This window comes from Crocodylus siamensis, chromosome 2 (genome assembly GCF_052110815.1).
Source record: "Crocodylus siamensis isolate JL-2025a chromosome 2, ASM5211081v1, whole genome shotgun sequence".
Taxonomy (NCBI): domain Eukaryota; kingdom Metazoa; phylum Chordata; order Crocodylia; family Crocodylidae; genus Crocodylus; species Crocodylus siamensis.
In genome coordinates this window covers 61,176,907-61,201,909 of record NC_143396.1, presented here as the reverse complement: position 1 = coordinate 61,201,909, position 25,003 = coordinate 61,176,907, and the positions used below count along the sequence as shown (strand labels likewise).

The following is a 25,003-nucleotide window of genomic DNA, read 5'->3' as shown; positions in this document are numbered from 1 at the left end:
AGTCTCCCACATGCAGTTTTGTGCATGAATTCTTTTTGGAACCAAATGCTACAAGAAGGATAAGAAAAACATTTGTTGATTGCATATACTATGATCCATACTGAATTTGGCTATTCTGTTTTTGTTTTTTGGGTTTTTTTTGCCTGGAGCATTATCTAGTATTGACTGACATAGAGGTTTTTCTCAAGTATCAAAAAATATCAAGTCTCTTCAGTTTGTGAACTTCTAAGAAATGCTGTTATTACTGTTAGAGATATCTACTTTTAAATGAAGAAAAATGAAAACCATCCTTATTTATCACTAGTTTTCTGAGGAGCAGCAGCATCATACAAGATGGAAACTAGTGATTAATAAAGTTACTACAGGGAAAAAGCCCAACCAAATATATCTAGAACAGCAATATTTGTAATATTTGCTTGTGGCAAATATTGTAACAGAATTGTTTATAAATAAAAATTTGTGTAACACTTCATTAAAGCAATAGAAAAAGGAAGGGCATCATGTCTTAGAGGAAGAAGACTAGAGTGACTAGATCTAACTTTTCTTTGAAATATTAACTTTCTATTTATATTGTGCTAATGGTCAGTCACGAGTGAAATGAGGATATATACCTCATTTGTAGCATTGGTTGCACCAAATTAAAGCCAGTTTTTAAAGGCATGTTAAAGTATTAGTATTGGTTTTATTTTGTCTGTCAATGATCAGGGATAATGAACAACTGATCAATTCCTTTTTTTTTGTTTGTGGATAATATTTTGTTACATCTAATTAGTACTAGGGAAACCACAATGATTTCTAAATCGGTTGACAACAGATTCCCACTCAAACATGCATGCACACAGGCTAGGGGAATATAACAGAAACTTATCTACTGTAAGACTTCTCTGAAGGTGCAGTGACTTGTAAATAGCTACTACTGTTGGGCTTACATTCCTAGAATGATCCTGGCAGGGAGTCCTACAGATCACAATTTTCTCTCTCTCAGTAGTAGCTAAAACTGCCCCAGTGGTAGAACTAATGCAGATTCTACTTCTTCCAACCATCAGTTCCTTTATAACACGGTGAGAAAAAATAAAAATAAAACCACTACAGCAAAGTTACTGAACTCTCAACTATATGTTGGGCAAGGTGTGTAACAAACATTAAACTGTATCCTTCATCAACATCCTTTCAGCCAGAACCACAGTAAATCAAGAGAAAACAGCAGTACCTGACCCTTATTTTAGTCATCTATACCTCACATTTGCCTAATCTCAAGATTGTCGACTGGAGTCTCTGGGACCCCTTTGCTAGATAATATCAGAACAAATTTAGGGTAGTCCTGTCAACACTTACCAGATGATGTTAACACTTTATCATACCTTAGTCACCTGTAGGAAAGACCACTGAAAGGTTGAATAAAAACAGCACACAGAATTTTCCCCATTGATCTCCAAGTGAAGATCATCCACCAAGTCCATGACTAAAGTTTCTATATTATATCCAAGAAAAACACCAGCCTGACAAGGGCCCAGGAAAATGATATCATCCAGATGTGCTTGGAGATGTTGGTGACTACCTGTTTAATGACTTGAGGAAAAAACTAACTTCAGAGTTCTAAGGGGTGGTTTCTTATTTACTGGCCTGGTAAAAAGGCCGTAGTGTAGGTGTGTATTACATTTACGTACTTTTAATACCGCCTTTAATACTGCTTTGTATTGACAGAGGAGTTGAAATGGTTTTGCTATAAATGAGAACTAGGTCAACTGAGCATAAGGAGAATGTTCATCTGTGTAACATTGTCCACGTTGCTATGAGCATTTGTAGAAACTTCGGAGAAGCATAAGCAGATCACTTAATCCTTTCTTAGGTGTCATCTTTGATCAGCCAACTGTTTATCCAGGGTACTGACCTGTTCCCATCATTTGTAAATAAGCACTTCAGAAATATATCAAAGAAAACCCAAAAAGTTATGTGTAATAGTCAGTATCATGCTTGGGGCACAAAGCCGATATATGGAGGTACATGTACATACCAGTCACAAAGTGAATGTAACATCAGAAACACAAATTGTCCACTAGAAAGGGAAAATCACATTGCACATGTGCACAGGTGTCACAAGGTGACTATCTAGACTCTCCAGCATTATTAAATGGGAGAGGAATCTTAGGAATAGGAAGGAAGTTTTGGTTTGGAAAAGGGTTGGCATCATTGAGCTTGACTACAGGTTCACTGTCATTTTGAGCACAGTGTGTGAACTTTCACCACAAAAGGAAAATGAAATCAATGCGGTGCAAAATTAACTCCAGCCTTCTTTATTTTACATTTTTGGTAGCATCTGGAACAAAAACTACTAGACTTTTTTTAAACACTGTGTAGGATATTTTGACAGCTTTCTATGCCAAGAGGATACGGAAGTCCCACAAGGTTTTCAATGATGTCAATCTAGACTGAATTATTGTTACTAATGATCTGTATTGTGCAATTCTGGAGCCCCTTTTCACAATGCTGATGCCCTTGATGTTACTAAGGAACACTACCTGGCCCCTTCAAGAGGTCTGAGAAAAATAATGAATGGCATACTAAATGCTGTGGAGACATTTACAGCTCATTGACTAGGGTGACTAGCAGGTGGAGGTTTATAAACTTTAATTCTGTTCCAGCATTGGCTGGGCCTCCTAAATATCATGATTAGTGAGTTTTGTTTGTACATTTTTAATAATACGTGGTGCAGGGTTTTATTTGGGCAGACCAAGCTCTTAAGGAGAAGCACTACTCAATCTTTGGGCCACAATCTTTATTCTTCTTGACTAATTCAGCTCCAAAGACCATGACTTTAATCAGCTGTATTCTATGAAAATAATAAACTCATACAGTTTCCAAGCTTGTTCAATGTATATTTTCTTTATTTTTCAAAGCAAGATGGCTTGATAAGGTTGCATACATAAATGGTATTTATGTAATCAAATTATGCTTTCCATTTCTTGTACAGTTTCTCCAACAGGAGTCAAAGAACAAACAGTATTTTGTTCAGGATTTTTCTAAAGTGCATGTAAAGAAAACTTTGTAACACTTTGCAAGGGGAGAGGGTACTCTAACATTTGCTTCCATGTTCCTTTATTAAAGAGTCAACAGGCAGCCATACAACCAAAAGACACAGCATAATTAACTTTGTTTAAATCCTGTACCACTGAATATACAGTACTGAAAACTATTTTTCACAACTCCTGTTATAATATTTAAGGTTTACTATACTTGTTTCTATAAATTAAATGAAACATTCATTACATAAAATATAAAAACCACAAATTAATTTCTCTATAATTATGCTATATAAATTATCACAAAGAAACAGATGAATGAACACAGACTGTTGAATAAACGTAATGTTGGTGAACAGATAGTATCAGTAACAGCTTATCTTCATAGTAAACATTAAGTTAATGTGAATCCCATTTGAGTTCATTTAATTAAGAAGCTGAAAAGAAAAGGAAAATATGATTAAATGCTGAAAATGCATAAAAGTTGGCTTCTTAAAATTATTTTAGCACAATAAACAAAGACTTTACAAAATAAATTCACTAGAAAAAATCATTCAGTACTTGTGGGAAATAATCTTGTAAAAATTTTCATATCACATATTAAGTAATTACCCAAGCAAGCATGAAAAAGTTATGAAGATAAATAAGATTAGAGTGACTGTATGAACTTGAAGATTACCCCATAAAAATATTATTTAAAACATAAAAAATGGACATCAAGAATCTGTTTTCCCCCATGAAGTTAATCTTTTGGTCTTAAGAGTTAAAGAAAACAAAGAAAAAACTGCCACTTCTATAAGATATTTAAACATTTGTGTTCATTTCAAAGATTTATTTAAACCCATTTTTCAGAGCACACATGTTCTGGCAAAAGACAGTATGTCAACAGATATTTTCAAGTTTTTTATTTATTAAAATGTGTTGAAGTGGAGTTGAAATTACATCCCTGTATTTATTACTGTTTACTTTTCCTTGTAATGAATGGAATGAAAACTTGTGTTACATAAACATTATACATACATATACACGTATGTACACATACACATATACATGTATGTACACATACACATATGCACACACGTATGTGTGTTTGTATGTATTTTATACACACACACACACACACACACTTATATGGCATGTTTCATTCAAGAATTCTATTACAGGGGAAACTGATACACAAGAAGAAAAGACTCACCCAGTGAATGCATAATGAAGCAAAGAATATATACATATTACTTTTGTTTTGGTGCCTTATCTGCAAAGCTGGAATCCTATATGGACAGAAAAGCTGAGAGGAATTTCAATAGATTCAACAGAGCTTTCTTCTTCAGGTCCTTATAAACTATTATTTTGCAACTTCTTACAGATATGTAGAATTCTTTAGCATGTTTGTTATGTGTAGTTATCTGGACCCCTTATCTGTTCTTTGTTTACAGTGTTATTCTTTTTATAATTACAAAACTTGCATACAATTTTTCTATAATTTAAAAATATTTTCCAATTTGAAGATATTCCCTTGCCACAAAAAGCATATGAGAAGTCATACACTTCATATGGACAATAAAAAATCATACCAGTCATATGGACAATAAAAAAAGAGATGACAAATGGCTGGAAGTTGGAGGATTAGGTGAATATTGAAGCAAAAACAGTGGCTCAAAGTGGACAGCAGGATAAGACATAAAGAAAGAGAGAGAACGCTAAGCAGAAAGGTCATGTAAGGTGAAAAGTGTAAAGCCAAAAGTACAAAATGGAATTTAATTGAGAAATAAGAAAAGATAATAGGAACAGCAGTAACTACAAGAGGAGGCAAGGAGGCAAAATGACAACATGGGGCAAGAAGGGACACCAAGGGGCAAGAATTTTCAGGGTATGAACGCACAAAGATTAGAGTTTTTTTAATAAGGGAACATTTCAGAAGGGCAGCAGCTGTTATGTTGTAATTGTTACTCATGGACAAATTCAGAATGACATAAATGAATGAAGTAGTGTTGAAGTTGGAGTGCTTTTGCAATATTTGTATTGTTCTCAACTTGTCCACAAGTAACAATTAGAACATAACAGCTGTTGCCCTTTTAAAATGTTTCTCTTTTGAAAAGCCTCCAAATGTATGTGTGTCTATACCCTTAGATAGCCCAGAGTGATGAGAGTGCATTTGATTTGAGATGAGAAAACAAGGAAGAGGATATACTATGGTTGGAGACATGCGAAGAGAAGGTGATTTTGACAGTGGTATTTAGGAAGCCCTGGTTGAGAAAGATGTGATAACCAGCGAGGTCAGGTTATGGTAATCAAGAGAGGACATAATTTTTTGTCTGTTACATTTAAGGGACGTTACCGAAGGAAGGAAGAATTGCATAGACAAAGTAGAAGAAAGGAAAATTTAGGAACGTTTACAAAGAATAAAAATTAGAAGAAAAATGGCAGATTATCCCAAGAATCTGGCAATGGTGACAAGGTCACAGAAGAGAAGAGTTAACAGGAAAGAATGAAATTTGAGTGAAGGGAGGCAGTTCTACACAGTGACTGACTATTTAAGAAAACATGTCAGAAAAACCACTATAGCTATAGAGGCTGGTGGAAGAAAAGTCGTTTGGAAAACAGCAGCATAAATTTGGTAAAACTAGAAGCCAAGAGAAATAAATAAAAATTGACTGAGGATATAATCCAGGAGGATAAAACTCCATATCAAAGATGGGGAGAAGAAGCCAATACAGGATATAGTGAAGCAGTATTTACGCAAGGCTGTCAGAGAATTAGAAAAATTATTGTTGTGAAGTGACAAAGCAAACCATGATAAACATCCAAAGTGTCAAAGGTGGCAGACAGCTCAAGAAGGATGAAGACAAAAGAGTAAACATTGGCTAAATTTAAGGCTAAGGCTAAATCTAAGGCTATATACAGGTATTTTCTCTACATTGGATCTGCTATGCTGGGATGTGTCCTAGCACAGGTGATACCCTTCAATGGTGTCTACAGGTGGTGTTGTCCTGGGTCAGCTGGGACATGTCTGCAAAGCCGGGAACCTCTCTAGGTGCAGCAGCATGATACATGCACCATGGGAATCCTCCACAGGAGAATTCTCATGACAAGTGTAGGCAAGTGTGGAGGGGAGGGGGGAATGGGGTCTCCCAGGGGGTTCTCTGCTCAGCACTTGCAGACCATGCCCTAAATCAGGGTGCAGCAAAGTCCCTTTGCAGCAGAGCTCACCAGGATCCCCTTGAAGGGGACATTCCTAGGGCATGTGCCTGCAAGTGCAGAGGGGGGAACTCCCATGAGGGTTTCTTACTCCACACTTGCAGACCAGGCCCCGGGAATTACCTTGCAGGGGGATTTCTGGTCATGCAGAATCAGACCACTGAAGCGCAGAAATGCCTGCTTAGGGTGGCTGGAGAGCTCCAAGCTGCCCATGCTCTCCTGTCATAAGTTAAAAGTAATTGGCAATGAAACAGTGGCACTAAGTATGACCACAAATTGTTGTGCTCACAAATTTAGGCGTTTATGGTATGTGAAATGGGCACAGAAATTCTTAGGTTTTGTGGCAACACAATGGCAACATCTGTTTGCAGTCTAAGAGGTATTCTAGTACCTACTGGGAGAGAGATAGCTGCGAACTTAGGAACTACGGTAAAGGGGAGGGCACCCAGAACCCAAATCTCCTAAGAAAAAAACTAGGGCTGTGCTACCACAAAACTTAGGAGCTTCCCATGAAGGGGCAGTATCTACCATGCAAATTTCTTAAGACCTATATGAATTGAATTCCACTCTTTGACTCAGATGAGATTGATTTATCTTTCATCATGAAATGAACTTTGTGCGGCTTCTCTCTACAAGGCAAGTAAAATGGTAGATGGCAAGCCGAGAAGATGGAAGATAGCACGAAAATGACATTTTTAGAAATGTATGTGGCATTTTGACAAAAAATGTAAATTATTCAGTCTTTTATTTCTACATTAAGCATTCCTGAGAGTTTACCCGAGTTAAAGAATGAAGTCAATTTTACAGAATACAAGTTTGAACATAAATCTTAGTAAATATTTATTAGAAATAGATTTAACAGTTCAGAAATTCAAAGTAAATCAATTTAATTATGCAAGAAATGAGGCTGGTAATAGCAACTGTCAAAAACATCTGAAAGCAAAAGGCTGTATTCAAATCATAAACAAATTCACCTTTTATCTTCAAGGCTCCATATAAACACATGTTCTTGCTGCTAAATGCTAATGTCTAAAAAGTTAAACATTTTTGTACTATGCTATTACTTTACTGAGGGGCCTCAAAGTAAAATCCTACTATGTTCACTCAAGTTGTGTTACTGTATTGAAAGAAGTGCTGTCAACAGGGTCTACAAGAACAGCACATAGGGGTTACATACTGAAATGAACTCATACAATGTCATAAAACATTTCTAACTTTCACAATGCTTTTGTGTAGTTGTGTACTAAGAGTTTTTCCTGGCTCCAGGGTATATTTGCTTTGTTTTGGTTGCATGAAGTAGCATTCTCCAAATAATTCTACAATAGTTCATGTTTGATTTTATTTTCATTATATAAACATTACAGATCTGAGGTGTGTTTCCTGTTACAAATTCGTTATATTTATAATGCCACCTAGGAGATTAGTTCCCCTTTTCAGTTTGTCAGTGCCTTGCATGGTTATTCTTCCTTTTTTGTACACTTCCCTTCTTGTTTCCTTAAGTTTTTCTCGCATCAGTGACATTCGTATTATTTCTTATGGCTTAATTGAATATTCTACCATAATATTTATATATTTCCTAAGTGCAATGGCTGATAAGTATCATAAAACATGATTTTGCAATGAAAAGTATTATTAAAAACAAATTAAAATAGTATAAAGAGCTATGGAGTTTTAAAAATATTTTAAAAACATTTTTACAGTAGTGAAAAAATGTCTAAAATCTAACATATTAAAAAGCAAAAGAAATGAGGTATCCTCTTCTCCTATAACGACTTATAGATTTAAAGGAACAGTTAAAGTGGTTGGTAATCTAATTTAACTTAAAACAGTGAAGTTCATCAGATTAACAGCCCTGGAATTTCATTCATTTACATGTTATTAAATTGGGAACCTGCTTACCTCTATAGGTGACAGATCCTTCAATCTGTGTTCAAAAAGCAGTACCAAAATGCTAAGACTTCTCATAGTGGAATAGAACAATTTGTGCCCAACAATTATGCAATTTCAAACAATATTGAGCAAACTCTCTAGTGCCCAACAGACAGCAAGTAGGACACAGCCTTGGCTTGGCAAGAAATGATTAACCTGTCAGCACATATCCACTGCCATAACTACCATGAAACACTAGTATCGGTTTTATAGCACATTATATTTTACCCAGCTCCTGAATTCTTTTCACACCAGATGGATCAGAATGACCCTCCTCCCTTTTTATAGGCCTTGATCTCCCAGTAATCAGCTTTTCTTCTCCTAACTGTGTCTGCTACCCTGGAAATTTCTCTCTTCCCCTCCCACTACTTTGTTTAGTATGCTGTGCCTGGCTTGTTCTGGTCAGACCTGACAAAGAATGTCTTGCATTCAAAAGCTTGACTAACTCTATCCCAACTACACATATGATCTACTGGGCTAGGGACAGACATTCAAAAAGCCTGAGCCTGATCTGATTTAATCTTTGCAGGTTAGTTTAACCTGCCTAGGTTGAACCAGTTTGCAACCACCCAGACATTCCCTCTGGACTGAGGAAATAAAAGCACATGCCTGCAGTGGCTCAGGGTAGAAGATGGGGGTGTTAGACCAGTCCTCTATTCCATTCCATCGTGCTGAGCTGGGGGGGTGCATGGCCAGGCCCTGGCAGAACACTCTGATTAGGGAGGAGTGTAAATCTCCACCCTGCATACACAGGACTCCAGCCCCTGGCTAGTACTCTGAGGCAAGGGGGTGGGTGGACTGCATGCATCTGTTGATAATACTGAGATTTTCAATTTCCCTCTCCCTGCTTCTTCATATGGTTTGCAAACCTGATAGGTGAAGGAGCCAGCAGGGGGTTGTTAACACATCATTTAGCAGCCCTTCAAGAAAAGAAAAGCCTCTCTTGTTAGTTCAAACTCTTCTTAAACAGCTTATTCCAAGGAAGGAATGGAGGGACATTACCAGCTGACCTGCTGATTAGCTCCAAAAAGCCCTAAGTGGACACTGTCCTATCTGCCTTTGTCCTGTCCCAGTGAAACTGGAGACACAGACACCTCTCTGCATTAGTTAGCATCCACATGCTAGGTAGGGTCCATGGGGTTGAGGTTGGGGTATTGTGGGAGATTGGAAGGAGGGAGGGAGGAGGGAAAAGGGATCCCTGCTTGAGCAGTGAGTGGGGTGCAGCAGGCAGGGGGAAGCCAGGCAGATCCTGCTGTGTCTGCAGTCTCTGCCAGAGCTCTGGCTAGGGAGGAGAGGGGTGGGGCCAACCATGTCCTCTGGAGCAGACAGCCCAGCTCAGTCCAGGGCTGCAAAGTATCTGAGATGCTGGGAGACTCTGGTTTAACTTAAACAAGGAAGGGGTCTGGGACAGAATCTGCATAAACTGGTTTGACCCAAATCACAAGTCTGATACTACATGCAGCCAGGTTTATCATAAACCAGTTTCAGTCATTTTGAAACTGGTTTATGTACACCGAACTTATGTTCTGTTACAGGTTTAAACCAGTTTCTGATCACTTAAACCGGTCTGTGTGTAATGTCTGTCCTTAGCCATAACAGATAACATTCTAAGAAATCTTCCCCGCTTCCATAATTTCTGGACCATCAAGGCTACAATATCACTCTTACAGTACCTAAATAATATGAATGCTTTGTGACTACGGACAATAGTTTCCTTCCTTCTCTCCCTCCCTTGGAATGGAACAAGTCAAAATATTTATCAATGGGTCTTATTCCCTTTCTTGAGAAAGCTGTTTCAAGAAAGTATTAGGTTTAAAGTAGTTTCTGTTGATACATTTGTCATTGTAATTTTTTGTGTTACAATCATAGTTTTCTATGCATTGAAAAATGTATGCATCTCCTTTACTGCTATGTGATAGAAACATGCAATGAAAGGAATGGTGTTGAATGGAGGAAAAATGATTAATAGGAAACAGATTAAAAAAAAGAAAAAATAAATAAAAATATCAAAATTATATCCTGCCCTATCCAAAAGGCTCAGTTATAAGTGTAAATTTGCTGTTGCTTTAAATTATTTGTCACCTCACTGTCAAATTCATTTATTCTTAAGAAAGCTGAACAGATAACAGTTAAAAAGATGGTGGGTGTCTTCAGTGAAGTGGAACTGAATTTTATGCTTTAGATTTCCAATGATGATGGTGAGGGCAAGGCAACTGAGGAGCTTACTGAAAAGGGCCAGTATATATCATAGTTGATCAACTGGACAGAACCAACATAGAAACATCTTTACATGGATCTTTGACTGTATTTCCAGCTTCCAGGACAGGCTGGCAATACAGGCCAACCTGGACAGGCTTGCAAAGTGGGCAGACCTCAACCTGATGCCATTTAATAGGGAGAAATATCAAGTCCTCCATCTGGGGAAAAAATAATCTGCAACACACTTACAGGCTCTGATGTGCTATGCTTGCCAGCACCACAACTGAATGAGACCTGGGTGTCGTGATAGACCACTAAATGAACATGAGCCATAAATGTAGTGCTGTAGCTGGCAAAGCTAATCAAACACTGGCATCCATCTACCGAGGCATCTCAAGCAAGGCTAAGAATGTCATTCTCCCCCTCTACTCAGCCTTGGTGAGGTTGCAACTGGAGACTGCATCCAGTTCTGGGTGATGCATTTCAGGAAGAATGTGGAGAAGCTCAAGAGTCACATGATTAGATGCCTACAGAGAGGTCATATGAGGAGAGGCTGAAAAAATTGGGACTGTTTAGCTTGGAGAAGAGAAAACTCAGAGGGGACTTGGTGGCAGCCTATAAGTATATTACGGGCATACATCAGGGCCTGGGGGAGCATCTGTTCACCAAGGCCCCCAGAAGAGGACAAGAAATAATGGGCACAAACTGATTGAAGATCACTTCAGACTGAACATAAGGAAAAAACTTCTTTACAAGTTGAGTGCTGAGGGTTTGGAACAGGCTCCTGCCAGAGGTGGTACAGTCACCCGCCCCGGTGATTTTCAGAAAGTATCTTGACAGCCGTCTTGCTGGGATCATCTGGCTCCAGCAGTCTTTCCTACCCAAGTGCAGGGGGGCTGGACCCCATGATGTGTAAGGTCTATGAAACTATGGATGATGACAGAACCTTACAGCATTTGCAACTTTGGTTGGAACAAACTGCATTTTGGTTGGCACACATGCATTGTGTTAGTTTCTGTATCTGGTAAAGAATTAAGGATAAGGCATATAATTAACGTCACTCATCACGAGGTTTATGAGAAATAGGTTATGCCAAAAATAGGCTATGCCAAATAACCTTGATTTCATTCTTTGATGAGATTACAAGTTTGATGATGTAATATTGCACAACACTGACTAAAAGTCAGCATAAAATAGTACCAATAAAAGACATTAAATGGATCAGATAGGGGTGTTTTGACTGGGGCTATACAGGGCTCTTCAAAATTTTCATCAGTTATCTAAAAGTAAATATAAAATTACTGTTGATATTTGTGGGCCCCACAAAGTGAAAAATAACTATTAGAGGGCCCTCAAGGACAGAGAGATCTGGGCTGCTTGGTAAGCAGTGGGTCCATTCAAAAAACATTTTTTTCAATACAGCCAAACCTATACAAGGAATGTAGACAAAACATATAGAATACTGGACTGCATCCAGACTTTAAAAGCAGTCATAGTGAACAAGCAACAGTATGAACCTGCTAAAAGAACAACTATTGTAATTCTTGGACATAGAAAAGGAGTAAGTTTTACCAGGGTAAGAACAATGCTTGACTATTGTATAGAGTTTTCACGTACCCACTCTGAAAAAAATTTTGAAAAAGAGAAATGGTGCAGAAAAGAGTCATGAAAAGATTAGTAGACTGGAGAAAATGTCTTATCATGGGGCTTTAATAACTCAATCAGTTTATTTTATCAAAAGAAGATTGAGGAACGGCAGCATTACAGAGTATAATTATCTTTACAGGGAGAAAATACCTGTTATTAAAGTGCTGTTTAATGTAGCAGAGAAAGGAATTACAAAGAACAAAAGGGCAGAAGCTAAAGTCTGACAAATTCAAATGAGATATAAAGACATATCTTTAACAGTGATTAGCCATTGGAATAAACTACCAAATACAGTAATGGGTTTCTATCAAGACATCCTCAGATCAAGATCAATGCCTATTTGGAAGGCATATTTTAGCCAAGCACCAAGGTACTGGGCTAAATGCAATGGCAACTGAGTGATACTGTGACCTAGAGTTATATAGCAAAAAAGATTAAATGATTTTCTGAATTTGTGAAAAGTCCCTCTCTTTCTTGTGTGCACAGGCATGCAGCTTCAACAGGAGTGGTGGGGTCTCTTATGCAGACTACCATATCATCTAATGGCCTGGGAACGCTCCTCAGAAGTAGAAAATCTGGGCCTGAATCTTTCAGGTTTGATGGATTCAAATCTACATCTTCCACTTCCTGGATAAGTATTCTAAATGCCAGATTCTTGTACAAAACATAACTAAACCTGAAGACTCCTTTTCATCTGGTTGTATTTCTGAATGAAACAAATTCTTATCCAAATCTTAGTAAAACCCACTTGACACTAACATTTGACAGGAGGTCTCGAGAGAGAGAGGGGAAAAAAGGACTACTTCAAAAGATTCTTAGGTTTGGTTGAAAATATTATGAAAATGGTTGTGAATCCCTTTCGCTTAAGCAAAGTGCAGAACTGCACACAAGCAAAAGGTGTGTAAAAAAATGAAACCCCCAAAATGTACAATTTAGGTTCAGGTTCATTTTGATATGACTTGGGGTTTATTTGTATAAACAGATTTCCCAAATATTCAACAAATATTTCAACTATTTCAACCCATATCTTTAGTATACATGAAGAAAAGATGGAATCAAAAGATTTTGATTTTAAATATGCAAAGGCTGATAAGGAGACTAAATTGTGCAAGAAGTAAGGAATTTATGAAGGATGGATTTAACTATTTATAGAAATAGCATATATCGTAGTTAGTAATGTAAGAGCAGGATTTAGATTCATTCAGTAAAATCAAAACAGCCATACTGTGCATTTAACTGAAAGTTGGCTAGTAGATGGAAGTGAACTTGGGATATAATAGAAAAGAAGTTACTTTGAATAAGAAACATTGTCAGGAATGGAAAGGAAACAGCACTCACTAGTGAAAGATAATTAAAAGGGAAGGGAAATTTCTTTAGCCGTTTTGGTCTAAGGACATAGGCAGACAGGTTCTCTGGGTAAATGCAATGTCTTTTATTTAACCAACTAAATAGTTGGAAAAATTGTTCTTTGCAAGTTTTTGGACAAAAATACCCAGTTTCAGGCATTTATACATGTGCTCTGGGAGGCAGGGGAGAGGGGCACATTAATTAGAGCAGTTCTTGGGAGCTGCACTAATTAAAGCACCCAGAGTGCCACATGTATCAGGACGCCCCCACTAAAAAATGCTGTGTGTGGGGGGGTGCTTTAACTAAAGCTTGTTGAACAAGCTTTAATTAAAGGCACCGATCAGCATTTTTCAGTGCAGGGATGCTGATACACGTGACACTGGAGTCTGCTGGAGTGTGGTAATTACTATGCTCAAGCAAACTCGATGTAATTACAACACATCAGAGCAGCCTTGATGCATGTGTATGGGTGCCCAGGGAGACCATATAAAAGAAATCCACAGACCAACATGCTTAGGTGCACAGCACCAGCAACCACCTTAAACACAGCAAGAGCGCTGTACTACACAGCCAAGTCCTCTGATATCACCAAAGCTCCACTGAGGAGAACACCCATGATCATCACCTTGCAAATCTCAAATGGGTTTTCACTAAACAAGGACACTCCTCCAGAGAGTTGGATCATATTTTTGAAAGAGCCACCTGGATACAAAGTGAAGAACTGCACTACTAAAAGAAAATCCCCATTAATCGCACACCATTAGTTATGACATACCATCCTTCCCTGGAACCTACACAGAAAATCCTCAACAATTGCAACCTGTACTAGAAGAAGACCCAATTCTTAAAAAGAGCTTTCCAGAACCACCCATACTAGCCTTAAACAAGCACCAAACCATGCCAATCTCATCACCAAATGCAAACTTTCTATGGCCCAAAGCACACCAAATGGATCCAGACCATGCCAGAACAAGAAATGTAAAATCTGCCAACACATTTCCATCACTCCAACAATAACTAGACCCCACAACTGAACCCTTATCATTCCTGGATCTTACACCAGCACCTTCAGAAATCTAACGTATCTCATCCAGTGCACTGAATGTCCGGATAGAAAATATGTAGGAGAAACCAAATAACAACTGTGTACCAGAATGAATGCACACCAAAAATCTATCAACAACAATACTCAATTACTTGCTTCTCACAAGACAACCACTTTCTCACAAATTTCTCAGATTTAATCCTCCAAGGGAATTTACAAAATGCTTTTCGTAGATGAGCCTACAAATTTCACTACATAAATCTACTGGATACAAAAAATCATGAGCTAAATATAGACATTGGATTTGTAGCACATTATAACCTGCCTCCCATTCAATAACGCCAGGTAACCCCTCTACATTTTACCAGCTACATTCTATCACCAGGTTAACATTTCCCTCCGTACCCTCCACCTACCTGTTTCACACCTGTTACCTCACATCCCCTGTCTAACACCTATTGTTTCACATCCCATGCATTTGCATTTTCACAGACCTTCATTTTGCATATTGGCTTATATTCCACCCAGGAGAACACACAAATACCAGCAGACTCTCCCTATGCCTGAAGAAGGGTATTTGTGCCTGAAAGTTTGCAATGAACAATTTTTCCAACTGCTTAGTTGGTCTAATAAAAGATACCACATTTACCCAAAGACCCTTGTCTGCTTGTGTCCTTAGACCAACATGGCTACAGCCAACACCCCTGAAACTTAGGACTAATCCAAAGTAACAATGTGAACACATTCTCTTGTGTTGCTTTGAAACACAAAAGTAACATCACAATATATACCTGTTGTCTTATTGCATCACATTAGTTCTTTGCTTAGACTATTTTGCTGACACAGAATGAATGAATGAATAATTCCTAGTGAGGCTAAAATATAGTACATAAGATGGGGTTTTTTTTGTGTGTGGTGGGAATATGCCAGTCCTAATATATTCTTGGGTTACAAAACAGTTCTCTCAGAGAAAGACAGAAAGTTAGAAAATGCAATTCAGGTAGGGCAAGAGGAACAATTTTGAAGAGTGGAAAAAAAACCGATTTCAACAATAAATGCCAGCAATTAAAACAAGAACCCTGTTATTTTAGCTAAATGGAGAAATCCCAACTCGCCATTGCAAGAAAGGTGGATCAGCAAAAGGCCTGCAAAATCCCCACTACTGAACTACAACTAACTCTAGAAGAGGCCTATATGCTACATATTAAAGCAAGCTGTTTCTCTCTTTCATTATAGTTCACCTACACAACACAAAACCTTCATGTTAGCTTCATTCATTAGCATATCTTTTGATTGGGATTGAGTCGCAGTCTAGCCATTGTCTCATCATTATTTTTCATTGTGTAAAAAAAGTATTGATTACTACAGTACACACACACACACACACACACACACAGAAAGAGAGGGAGAGAGAACCTCCAAATGAGGTTGGAGAAGCTTCAAAATAAAACATAACTTGCAAGAATAGCATAACCAAAATTGATATATTTGTAGGTCTTATGCTTATCCAGCTTTCCTGCAGTGGTGAATTGGGTGTGAATGAAATGAAAATATATATACACATTTTAGGGTAACAATTTGGATTTTGGGGAGCACTAGATTTGCAGCTAAATACAAAGGCTTTTTCTCGTGTGTCAGCAGAGCTGCCGGTCACAAGGCAGAATGAAGTATTAAAATAACCTTGCAAATGCTTAGGCAAGTAGTTTTCTAAACAGTTGTAGTGTTAGAGCCTATTGTGTAACGAGAACAAGATGCAGCCCAACAGCTATCATCAGGAGATAAAGCAGAAGCAAGACCTTGGAGATGGTGCTGAAATCAGCAAAGAATGAGAAAGAACTAGCAAGTGACCAAAAGAAGCAGAGGTCAAAGTCTTATACATGTGCTCTTAGCAGAGATGCATGTAAATGAGGGAGATGCATAGGCAATTCTATGCTAATAAAGTAAACAGTAAACAGAGGAGGAGCTTAAGATGGGAGGAGAAATGGGTGGAACAGAAGGCGGGACAGAGGTGGAACAAATATTAATGTGTATAAAATATGAAAAACAAAAATTGTTCAGGGGTTCTCTCCATTTTGTTTGTTTTTTGGCAGCTAGTGCAAAGCTGTCTCCATTCTGAATAAAGCTGTTGTGAGCAATGTGCGCTGGTGTTTGCTCCCCGCTTGCTCTGGCTAATGAGTAACAGGATCCATAAGCAATTGGATCGTCATCTCCCTAGTTGTTAGGTGCTGCATGGAGTCGGGGTCTAATGCATGTTATTCTGTCTGCAAAGAGAAGTTTGAAGAGATATGGTGGTGCAAGTGCATGATCCCCCCCACCATGCTTACCCACCCTTTTGGGGTTTTCAGTCATTCTCTCCATTTTGTCACCAAAGTGATCAACAGGAGGTGCTACACTGGCAGTGGTACTATTAGAGGAAGGGGGAAGCAGCATTCACACCATTTTGTTTGATATAGTTTGAGAAAAAGGAAATAGCCTTCTTTTTTTCCCAGTCCTTGGCTCTTGATTTATCTTCATTTGATTTCAACTTGATATATCTTCAGCTCATGGAGGTTGGTGGTGGCAAGAACGAGGATGCACAGCAGAAGACATGTTATTTCATCGACCTTTTACTGATGCATGCTGCTTCAGTGAAGATTTATATATTGTTCAGTGATGTACAGCAGACAAGCAATTTAGTACTTATGACTTTCTTTGAAGAAGTATAGTGAATTTGTGATGATGCTTGTGAACTGTTTATGCAACATGAAAGTCATTTTAGTTTTCTTTTAAATGTCACCAAAACACACACAAATAAAAGCTGTAAACCCTCTCCCTCCCCTCTACTTCTGGGTTGTCAAATTTTATCGTTGATATGTCACATTACTGAATTATATTTTTAGGGCCAAATGTCATTTAGAATACATTGGCATAGCTCCCTCTGGCCCTTTCTACTGATTTGTATTATTACATCAATATTCATTACATATTGTTTACAACCAAACAGTATAAAAAGTGATGAACATTTATCCATTTTTTCACAGCTCTACATATACAATCTGATGGACCCAAAGTAGAGCTAGGAATTTTTCTTACGCAAAAATAAATCAAAGTTTGTTCAAAAGAAACAGTGAAATCAGGCAAGGATTTCCTTTTGCTTTTTAATACACACATCAAATGCAAAAACAGCAATATTCAACTTGCACAGGCAGGATGAAAGACTAGAGGTGGACAAGGATTTACTGTATAAATGAATCAGTGATCAAAACCATTTTGGCAACAGACTGAAACAAGAAGAAAGAGGAAGGAAAGCAGAAAATTAAGGCAACTGTTAATAAATGTGGGAATATCCTGTTATAATCAAACAGGTAGAGGCACTGAATGGGAGCAATACAGGAGAAAGAGATGGTTGCACAGAACACTGAAGAACAAAGCAATAGAGTTCAGAAGTTTTGCTGATAACACTTTCTGTATTCTTTGTACAAAGGTAAACTTGGAGTATCAGCAGGCACTGCAGGAAAAGGAAAATAATTTATAAAGCTACTGAATATCAGGAAAGTATGATATTGAGAAAGAATATAAAAATAAAAAAGGATAGATAAATAATTGAGATGGCAACTGTTAAAAGAACAGTATGTATAAAACGGAAATGACAGAATGAGAAAATAAATATAAACAGATAGGTATGTTCTCTGGTCAGTGTTCTTTACATTGTCATTTCATTAAAATTATGAATTACAGGGCTGAGCCAAAGAGAAAATTTAACCTGAAAGAATCAGGCAAGAAGATGGTATAATCATGGAGATTCACTGTAGAAATCAAGGTTGATATCACTGAAGTCCAACGAATCAATTGGATCTTAATTCAAACAAAACCCTCAGAGGGCTTTTGGGTTGCAGTACCCCAGGAAGAATAAAGAAATGTTTGAAGGCTTTTAACATATTGAGCAGATAATTAGGAAATAAATGAATCCTGGTAGTATCAAAGGAGTAACTCAGACTTTAGTGACATTTTCTGATAATTCTCTACTGTAGAAGGATCACACCAAGGGATCAAATGGCAAGTAGTTTGTTCCAATTACTTATAAAACACAGAAGATTCTTGGAAAGCAGCAGCTTGTAAAGTGTAACTGCATTTCATCAGGAATGCTCTTTGAAGAGTCAACAGAAAGAAGTAAATTACACAGCTTTTAGAAGTGAATCAGATAAGAAACATATGACTGGAAGGGTGTTTCAGGGCTCCTGAGTCCAGTCCCCTGTTTGCAGGGAACCATTTATCCAGGATTGTCCAAAATTGCTGTTTTAAACCTCTGCACGCAACTACAAAGCACAACAGCTACAATGCCAAGTATGGCCTGTGACACGCCATCGGTAAAAACAGGGAAGATAAAGACACCACCAAAGATCTGCCACTAAAACAACATGGAATCTGTTGGTTAATAGACATGCAGAACCTACAACCGTACCCCATTCTACAAAGGAAAGCAACCCTCCCCACTAATTTGCAAGACACTCAGCAGAAGAGCAATACCTTCTATCCAGGAAACTGTTTTCTTAAAATACCCAGATAGAAGCATCAGCATATCCCAGTCAAAAGCCCCAGGCTTAGCTGTGGACAAACTCTCATTACATCAGAGGAAGATGCACATGATCCCTTACCCAGGAGGCAATTACATTTATGGGGGGAGGGAGTGGGGAACTCTATCTGGATCATACTAATGATCATGATTATCTAGTCCCCCAATGGAATTACCAGATACCTACCACATTACAGCTGTTTCCTCTATACCCCATACAGAGATTGTGAATACATGATCACATGCACAGTTGAGCCAGAACTCCCAGTCCTGTTCACACCATCATAAACTAATCCAGTTCACATTTGCCACTACTTTGCTTGGAAAACTATTCCAAAACATCATTCCCTTGATATTTACAAATAATTAAATTTCCAATCTAAATAGCCATGAATAGCCACTTCGTAGCCATTTGATCTTGTGTCAGTGTTTTTCAAACTAGAAAACTCCTTTCCTTCCCTAATATTTATGCTATAAATGCACAAGAAAGTGATCATATTCCATGTGGTTAAGCTAAACAAGACAATCTCCTTTCATCATAAAAGATCCCACTTTCTATTCATCATTTTAGTGGTCCTTCTTGAACTTCTTTCAGTTTTATTTACCTTCTTTGAAGACTGGTAAATATGATAAAAATTATAAAGTCCATATGGTATTCTAAATATTGAACATAGCATTCTTACCAATGCCTTATACAATAGTACTCGGTCATCTGATCTATACTGAATAAATCTCATCTAATACATGATAGGTTACATTAAACTCTTAAACAGCTGCACCCTAAAATCGACTAATACTCTCTTTCTCAGTTGTCGCCAGTCTGCCTCCATCTTATAGGTAAGGACTTGTTCATCCCAATGTAAATTATTTTTAACTTCATTTCAGTTACAATGCTCCAACCTGTAAAATTACCTAACTCTTCCTGTATAATAAATCCAGCCCTCTTCAATATTGACAATCTCATCTTACTGCCTTCTACAAATTTATAAAGACACATCTAACTCCAGGAAAAAGGTCACTGAAAAAAAGGTAAAGTGGGAAAGGTAATAAGAGTAATTTTTACAAAAATACTACTTGGATAACTCATCTCTTAACATAACTTGTTTTAGTTTCTTGTTAAGCTAAATTTTTATTTACTTTGGCTGCTTAAAGAGATTAACCTCCCTCCCACCTCCGCCCCCCACCCCCAATTCCATGCTTTACGGGGAGAAGCATAGTGCTAGTTGGACCCAGCTCCACAGCATCTGTATAGATCGGGCACTTCTGCAGGGCTTTTTGGCACTTTTATCTTATAGCTGATTCAATCAATTATTAGATAAAAGCACCAAAAAAGCCTCGCTAAAATGCCTGATCAATACAGACGGTGGGTGAGCCAGGTCCAAATAACGTACCGAGTCTTCTGGGCATGTGTTGGACTTGGCACAGGATTGCACTGAGTTTAAAGTACCTTTTTTTTAAACATCTGTAAGCAGCCCTTATGATTTTAGCATTGATCCCCATTCTCTGTAGCTGGTTAACGATTTCCCATGAGATGTGATATAAAAAGCTTCGCTTTATCTCCCAGGTTTGTTTGTAAGGAAGTTCAGGGAAGCAAAGAGCCTGCAGTGTGACTACTGGGCTGCCAGGGAAGGATTTTTTTGGATGATTATCTTTTATTGGACCAATTGTATGGTTCAGATAAAATTAGGCAAACTTTTGAATGCAAAGCATTTTTCATTAGGTCTGCGGAGGGAAGCAAGCACAGCAGTTGTTAAGAGGAGACAGAGCTGTGAAATTGGGGGCGGGAGGGGAAATTCCCAAGGGTAGGAAATAAACAACAGAAAAAAGAAGCTTGATATCCCTTGCACGTGAGGATAGTGAGGTCAGAAAGGGACTGGTTGCTATGTGAGAAATGTGCTTTTACTGATATATGTGTGAGAAAGATTTAAGATTGTTACTTGTTCAAAGGAGTACTAAAAGAAGGAAGGGGCTAAATTCATGACAGTACTTCACTCCTTTTTATACTCCCAACTCACCAATTGTCACTGTTTTAGAGGTGGACAAAAGAAGAGATTTATGGACACCTAGAAGGCCAATCTAGAGAAATGCAATATTTATATCAACACCTGGAAGATGCAAGCACTGAATTATTCCCAATGGTGCCAGGATGTATAACAAACCATTAATCTTGCCATGTAAATTCACCTCATTGTGGAGCCAGATAGATGAAAGAGAAGAGCTGTGACCCAATATCACCAGGATCTCCTCTTCCCTCCTAGAACTATGTGCCACATCTACAGTCAAATATACGGATCTCGGATAAGCCTCCTGTCATGTACAGACTCACCGATGACTTCCCTGTTTAGTGGAAGACTGTCATCCTTGTATTGCAGAACTGCCACCATCAATTTCACTCTTTACCCACTTTACTCCTCTATTTGCATGATGAACTTCACCAAAGGCTTGGGAAAATCCCCAGATAAACTGCAGTGAATTCTTCTTATGATGAACAGCTTTATTGACAAAGGCTTCTAGTAGGTCACAAAGATATAATTTTTCCTTGTTCATGTCCTTCTCATGTTAATAGTCCAGGCATTTTGCAATTCTACTTTTTAACTATAGTTTTAACAAGTTTTTTGGATCATAGGAAAGGTGGAAAGGACCTCACAAGCTCATGTAGTCCAGCCTCCTGGGTCAAAGTAGGATCTTCCATGACTAAACTACGCAAGCCAAGTGTCTGCCCAATCTGGTCTTGAAAATTTTCAGGGAGGGAGATTCTACAACTTTTCTAGGGAGTCTGTTCCGATGCTTGACAATTCTCATAGTCAGAAAATTCTTCCTAATAGCCAATCAAAATTTCCTCTGCTGCAGCTTAAGGTTATTGCTTCTAGTTCTATCCCCTACAGCCACAAAGAAAAGTCCATCTATATCCACTCTATAATTGCCCAACAGGTATTTGGAGACTTTTATCAAATCCCCTGCCTATATCTTCTCTTCTCAGACTGTGCTTTTCAGGTTTCTAGTTATTTTTGTCACTCTGGACATCTATACACATGCTCCAGGGTGGAGGGTGTTGCTTTAATTAGAGCAGCTCCAAGAACTGCTGTAATTAAAGCACTCACAGCATCACATGTATTCAGTGTCCTGTGCTTCAAAACGGCATTAGGGGTGCCTGAACTAAAAAGCTTCTTAGACAAGCTTCAGTTTAAGTGTTTCTGCCGCCATTTTGAAGCACAGGGACACTAAACAGACATGACACAGAGGCTACTGGAGCACATTAATTAATATATTTCAGCAGACTCGATCAATTGAATCTGCTCCAAAACATGCTAATTAGCATGCATTAGACCAGACACCCAGTAATTGTATGGATGCCCTTTGTGCTGGATTTGTTCTAATCTGCCCACGTTCTTCTTGAATTGTGGGGCCCAAAACTAGAACAGTCACTTTTTTTTTGATTTGCAAGTGATGCCAGTATTTGCACTTTTTGCAGCAAGGCACACTATTGGCTCATAATCAGCCCATGGTCTACTGTAATCCTCAGGCCCTGCTCCGAGGTACTGAAGCCTAGTCAAGCATAACTCATGATTTTGATACAAGGCTTGTTAACTTGTAATTCTGAAGGTTATCCCTTCCCTTTTTCAAAATACTATGTCCTCTCCTTTAGATCTCAGTGATAGGAATTACTTTTAATGTTAAGTTACTTAAAAGGGAGATGATGCTGTCTTTCAAAATCTTCATGAAAAATAATAATCTTCATGACGATTCTATAACAAATTTATTTTTCATGTTTCTTCCAAAATCTATTTTAATTAATTTATGCTATTTTTCTGATTCACAGATAGGGCTAGAAATTGTCTAAAATGGACGGAACAACACAATTTTAATAATCTGGAAATAATGAATGACATTAATCATGCTCTTTGTTACTGCAAAAAGGATGTGAAAATATTTTTTTAGTTCTCCCTCTAGGTGCAAATATTCATGTAAGTTGCCCTAAGACATTACAGTTAAGAACTTTTTTTATTGCCAGAATAGATTATTAGGTTAATGCAGTAGACACAGCTACACAAATATATAAGACCACGCTACATAATAGGGAAAAAACCCAACCCTGTAATTAGCAAAAATACTGACTTGTGATTTATGGCCTTACTTCAAGCAAGAATGTAAAAGAAAGGTCTTCAGAATATCTCAAAACATGGTTATTTTGTCTTATTAACTGCTGTTTATTAGATTACACTGAAGTATGCCAGATGTGTTAGACAGGTGAGTAGCAAGGCCCCCATGTGACACAGCTCACACTATGAACAGACAAAGCTAAGAAAAGGAAGGGTTACACCAACTGCTGATCATACAGGAGTGATATTATTCAGCACATGTTACCCTACTTCCACAAATCTTGTTTACAAATTATTGTTTTTTTACTAGTGTTTATTGGACTGGATCTGTTTCTGACATGAAGCTAAGCTATCAAGCTTGATGATAATTACAATGATACAATGTGAGGAAGGTTTAGATATGAAGAGTACTTCTGCTCCATTTTGGGGGTGAATGCCCACACTAGAGCAGCTAACCTGGAGGTATTTGCTAGCAAAAGTGAAACTAACATGATTTTTGTAAACGTTATCTAGTGTGAGGACCCGGGAGCCTAAGTCTATGGTAAAAATGTATTTTGAGGAAGGTGGTTACAATACTAGTTATAGGGAGACAGCAATATTTTATTACTCCTGCACTTTTTGTATGGTTAGCTTAACCCTTTGAGGTTCAAAATGAAGTCATTTCAAAACAAATACAAACTAATACACACAAAGCTATAATTGAAATCATTAGTCGTCATCATCATCATTATCAATCTTAATTTTTTAAGAGAAACATTTTTTTCAGCAGTAAGAATGGCATGTCGTACTTAACTCAGCTGAAAAGAGGCTTAAAAGGACAATACAGGACCAGAGAAAACAGAGCATCTTCTTGTTTTGTACTTTTTAAACATGGCCTGTGATTTTACAATCCCTACACAGTATTGTCTCCAAGTACCTGAGAAATTGCCATTTTTGAGATGATGGCCCCAAATGACAGCTTTGCTCCACTGTAGAAATAATGTCAACAAACAAAATATATATTTTTTTGTGCCATGGATGTATCTTTCCTAGCAGCCAGATAAGGACTAGGGCTACATAGTCAATAGAAAGTTTTGTTAGTATTGGTTGCTGGTATTGTAAATTTCCTTCAAGCACATACACAGTTGACAGGCTTTACCAACGCAGAACCATCCTCACAACAAAAGTGTTATCAAAAGCAGTGCTGCACTGTGGGTAAGACATGCCCATGTCCTCCAATTCACCTTTTAGCACCCTATAGGTTCTTTTGCAATGCATTGTCGGATGCCAGAACTCTTGGCACCCTCAGATTTGCTAATGATTTTGAAGAAAGGTGATATAATGAAGCTAACCTTGCTGACATAGCTGAAGTGCACATTAATCAGACTTTAAGCTTTTTCAGCTGAAATAGCTTTTTAACAAAATTACCAAGAATAATTAACATTTAAGCATGCAATACAGATTAATATATATCCTTTCTTATTATTAGAATAAAAAGCTAATAAAACATAATAAACTGAAAATCAGTTGCACTGATATATACAAATTGTAGTCTCCTTAAAAAGTGACAACCAAGCTTTGTTCCCATTTCAGTTAAGAGCTCACATCTAAAAAGTTGTTTTGATACTTATTTCTAGAATGTATGCTATTATCCACCCACTCTTCTATCATTTTGAAGCTTTCATACAAATGCAGCACTAGTGGTATTTTCATGTCCCAAAAGGTGGGGAAAAACTCCACCCATCAGAGGTAGTATATTCAGATTTGAAGTATTTGTGGATTTAGTTCATATGATATGTGAAGTTTCTTACAGAGTATTTTGACAGGGTGATTCATCCATTATAATGACTACAGGTAAAGCTCATCTGTAGAGCAGACAGAACTTTTCAGGGGGCTGGTATAAGGTTGAGCAACAGAAATTAATGGCCATAGCAAACCTCAGCAACTTCCACTTCAAGAGCTTCACCTTCCATGGAGCCAATAAAGA

At 37.8% G+C, this 25,003-nt stretch overlaps 1 protein-coding gene across 2 annotated transcripts in view; it reads right to left on the bottom strand.

Annotated features, from left to right (window-relative positions):
• Nucleotides 1-2,869: 2,869 nt before the first annotated feature.
• Nucleotides 2,870-25,003, bottom strand: part of TUSC3 (tumor suppressor candidate 3) — a 317,666-nt gene continuing 295,532 nt past the window's right edge. For both annotated transcript variants that reach the window (XR_016440710.1, XM_090035996.1), the window contains one exon: nucleotides 2,870-3,457. Coding sequence is in view for 1 of the 2 variants with exons in the window: in XM_090035996.1 (XP_089892122.1) it covers nucleotides 3,442-3,457 (16 nt within the window). In the remaining variant the exon portion in view is untranslated. The remainder of the gene's footprint in view (nucleotides 3,458-25,003) is intronic.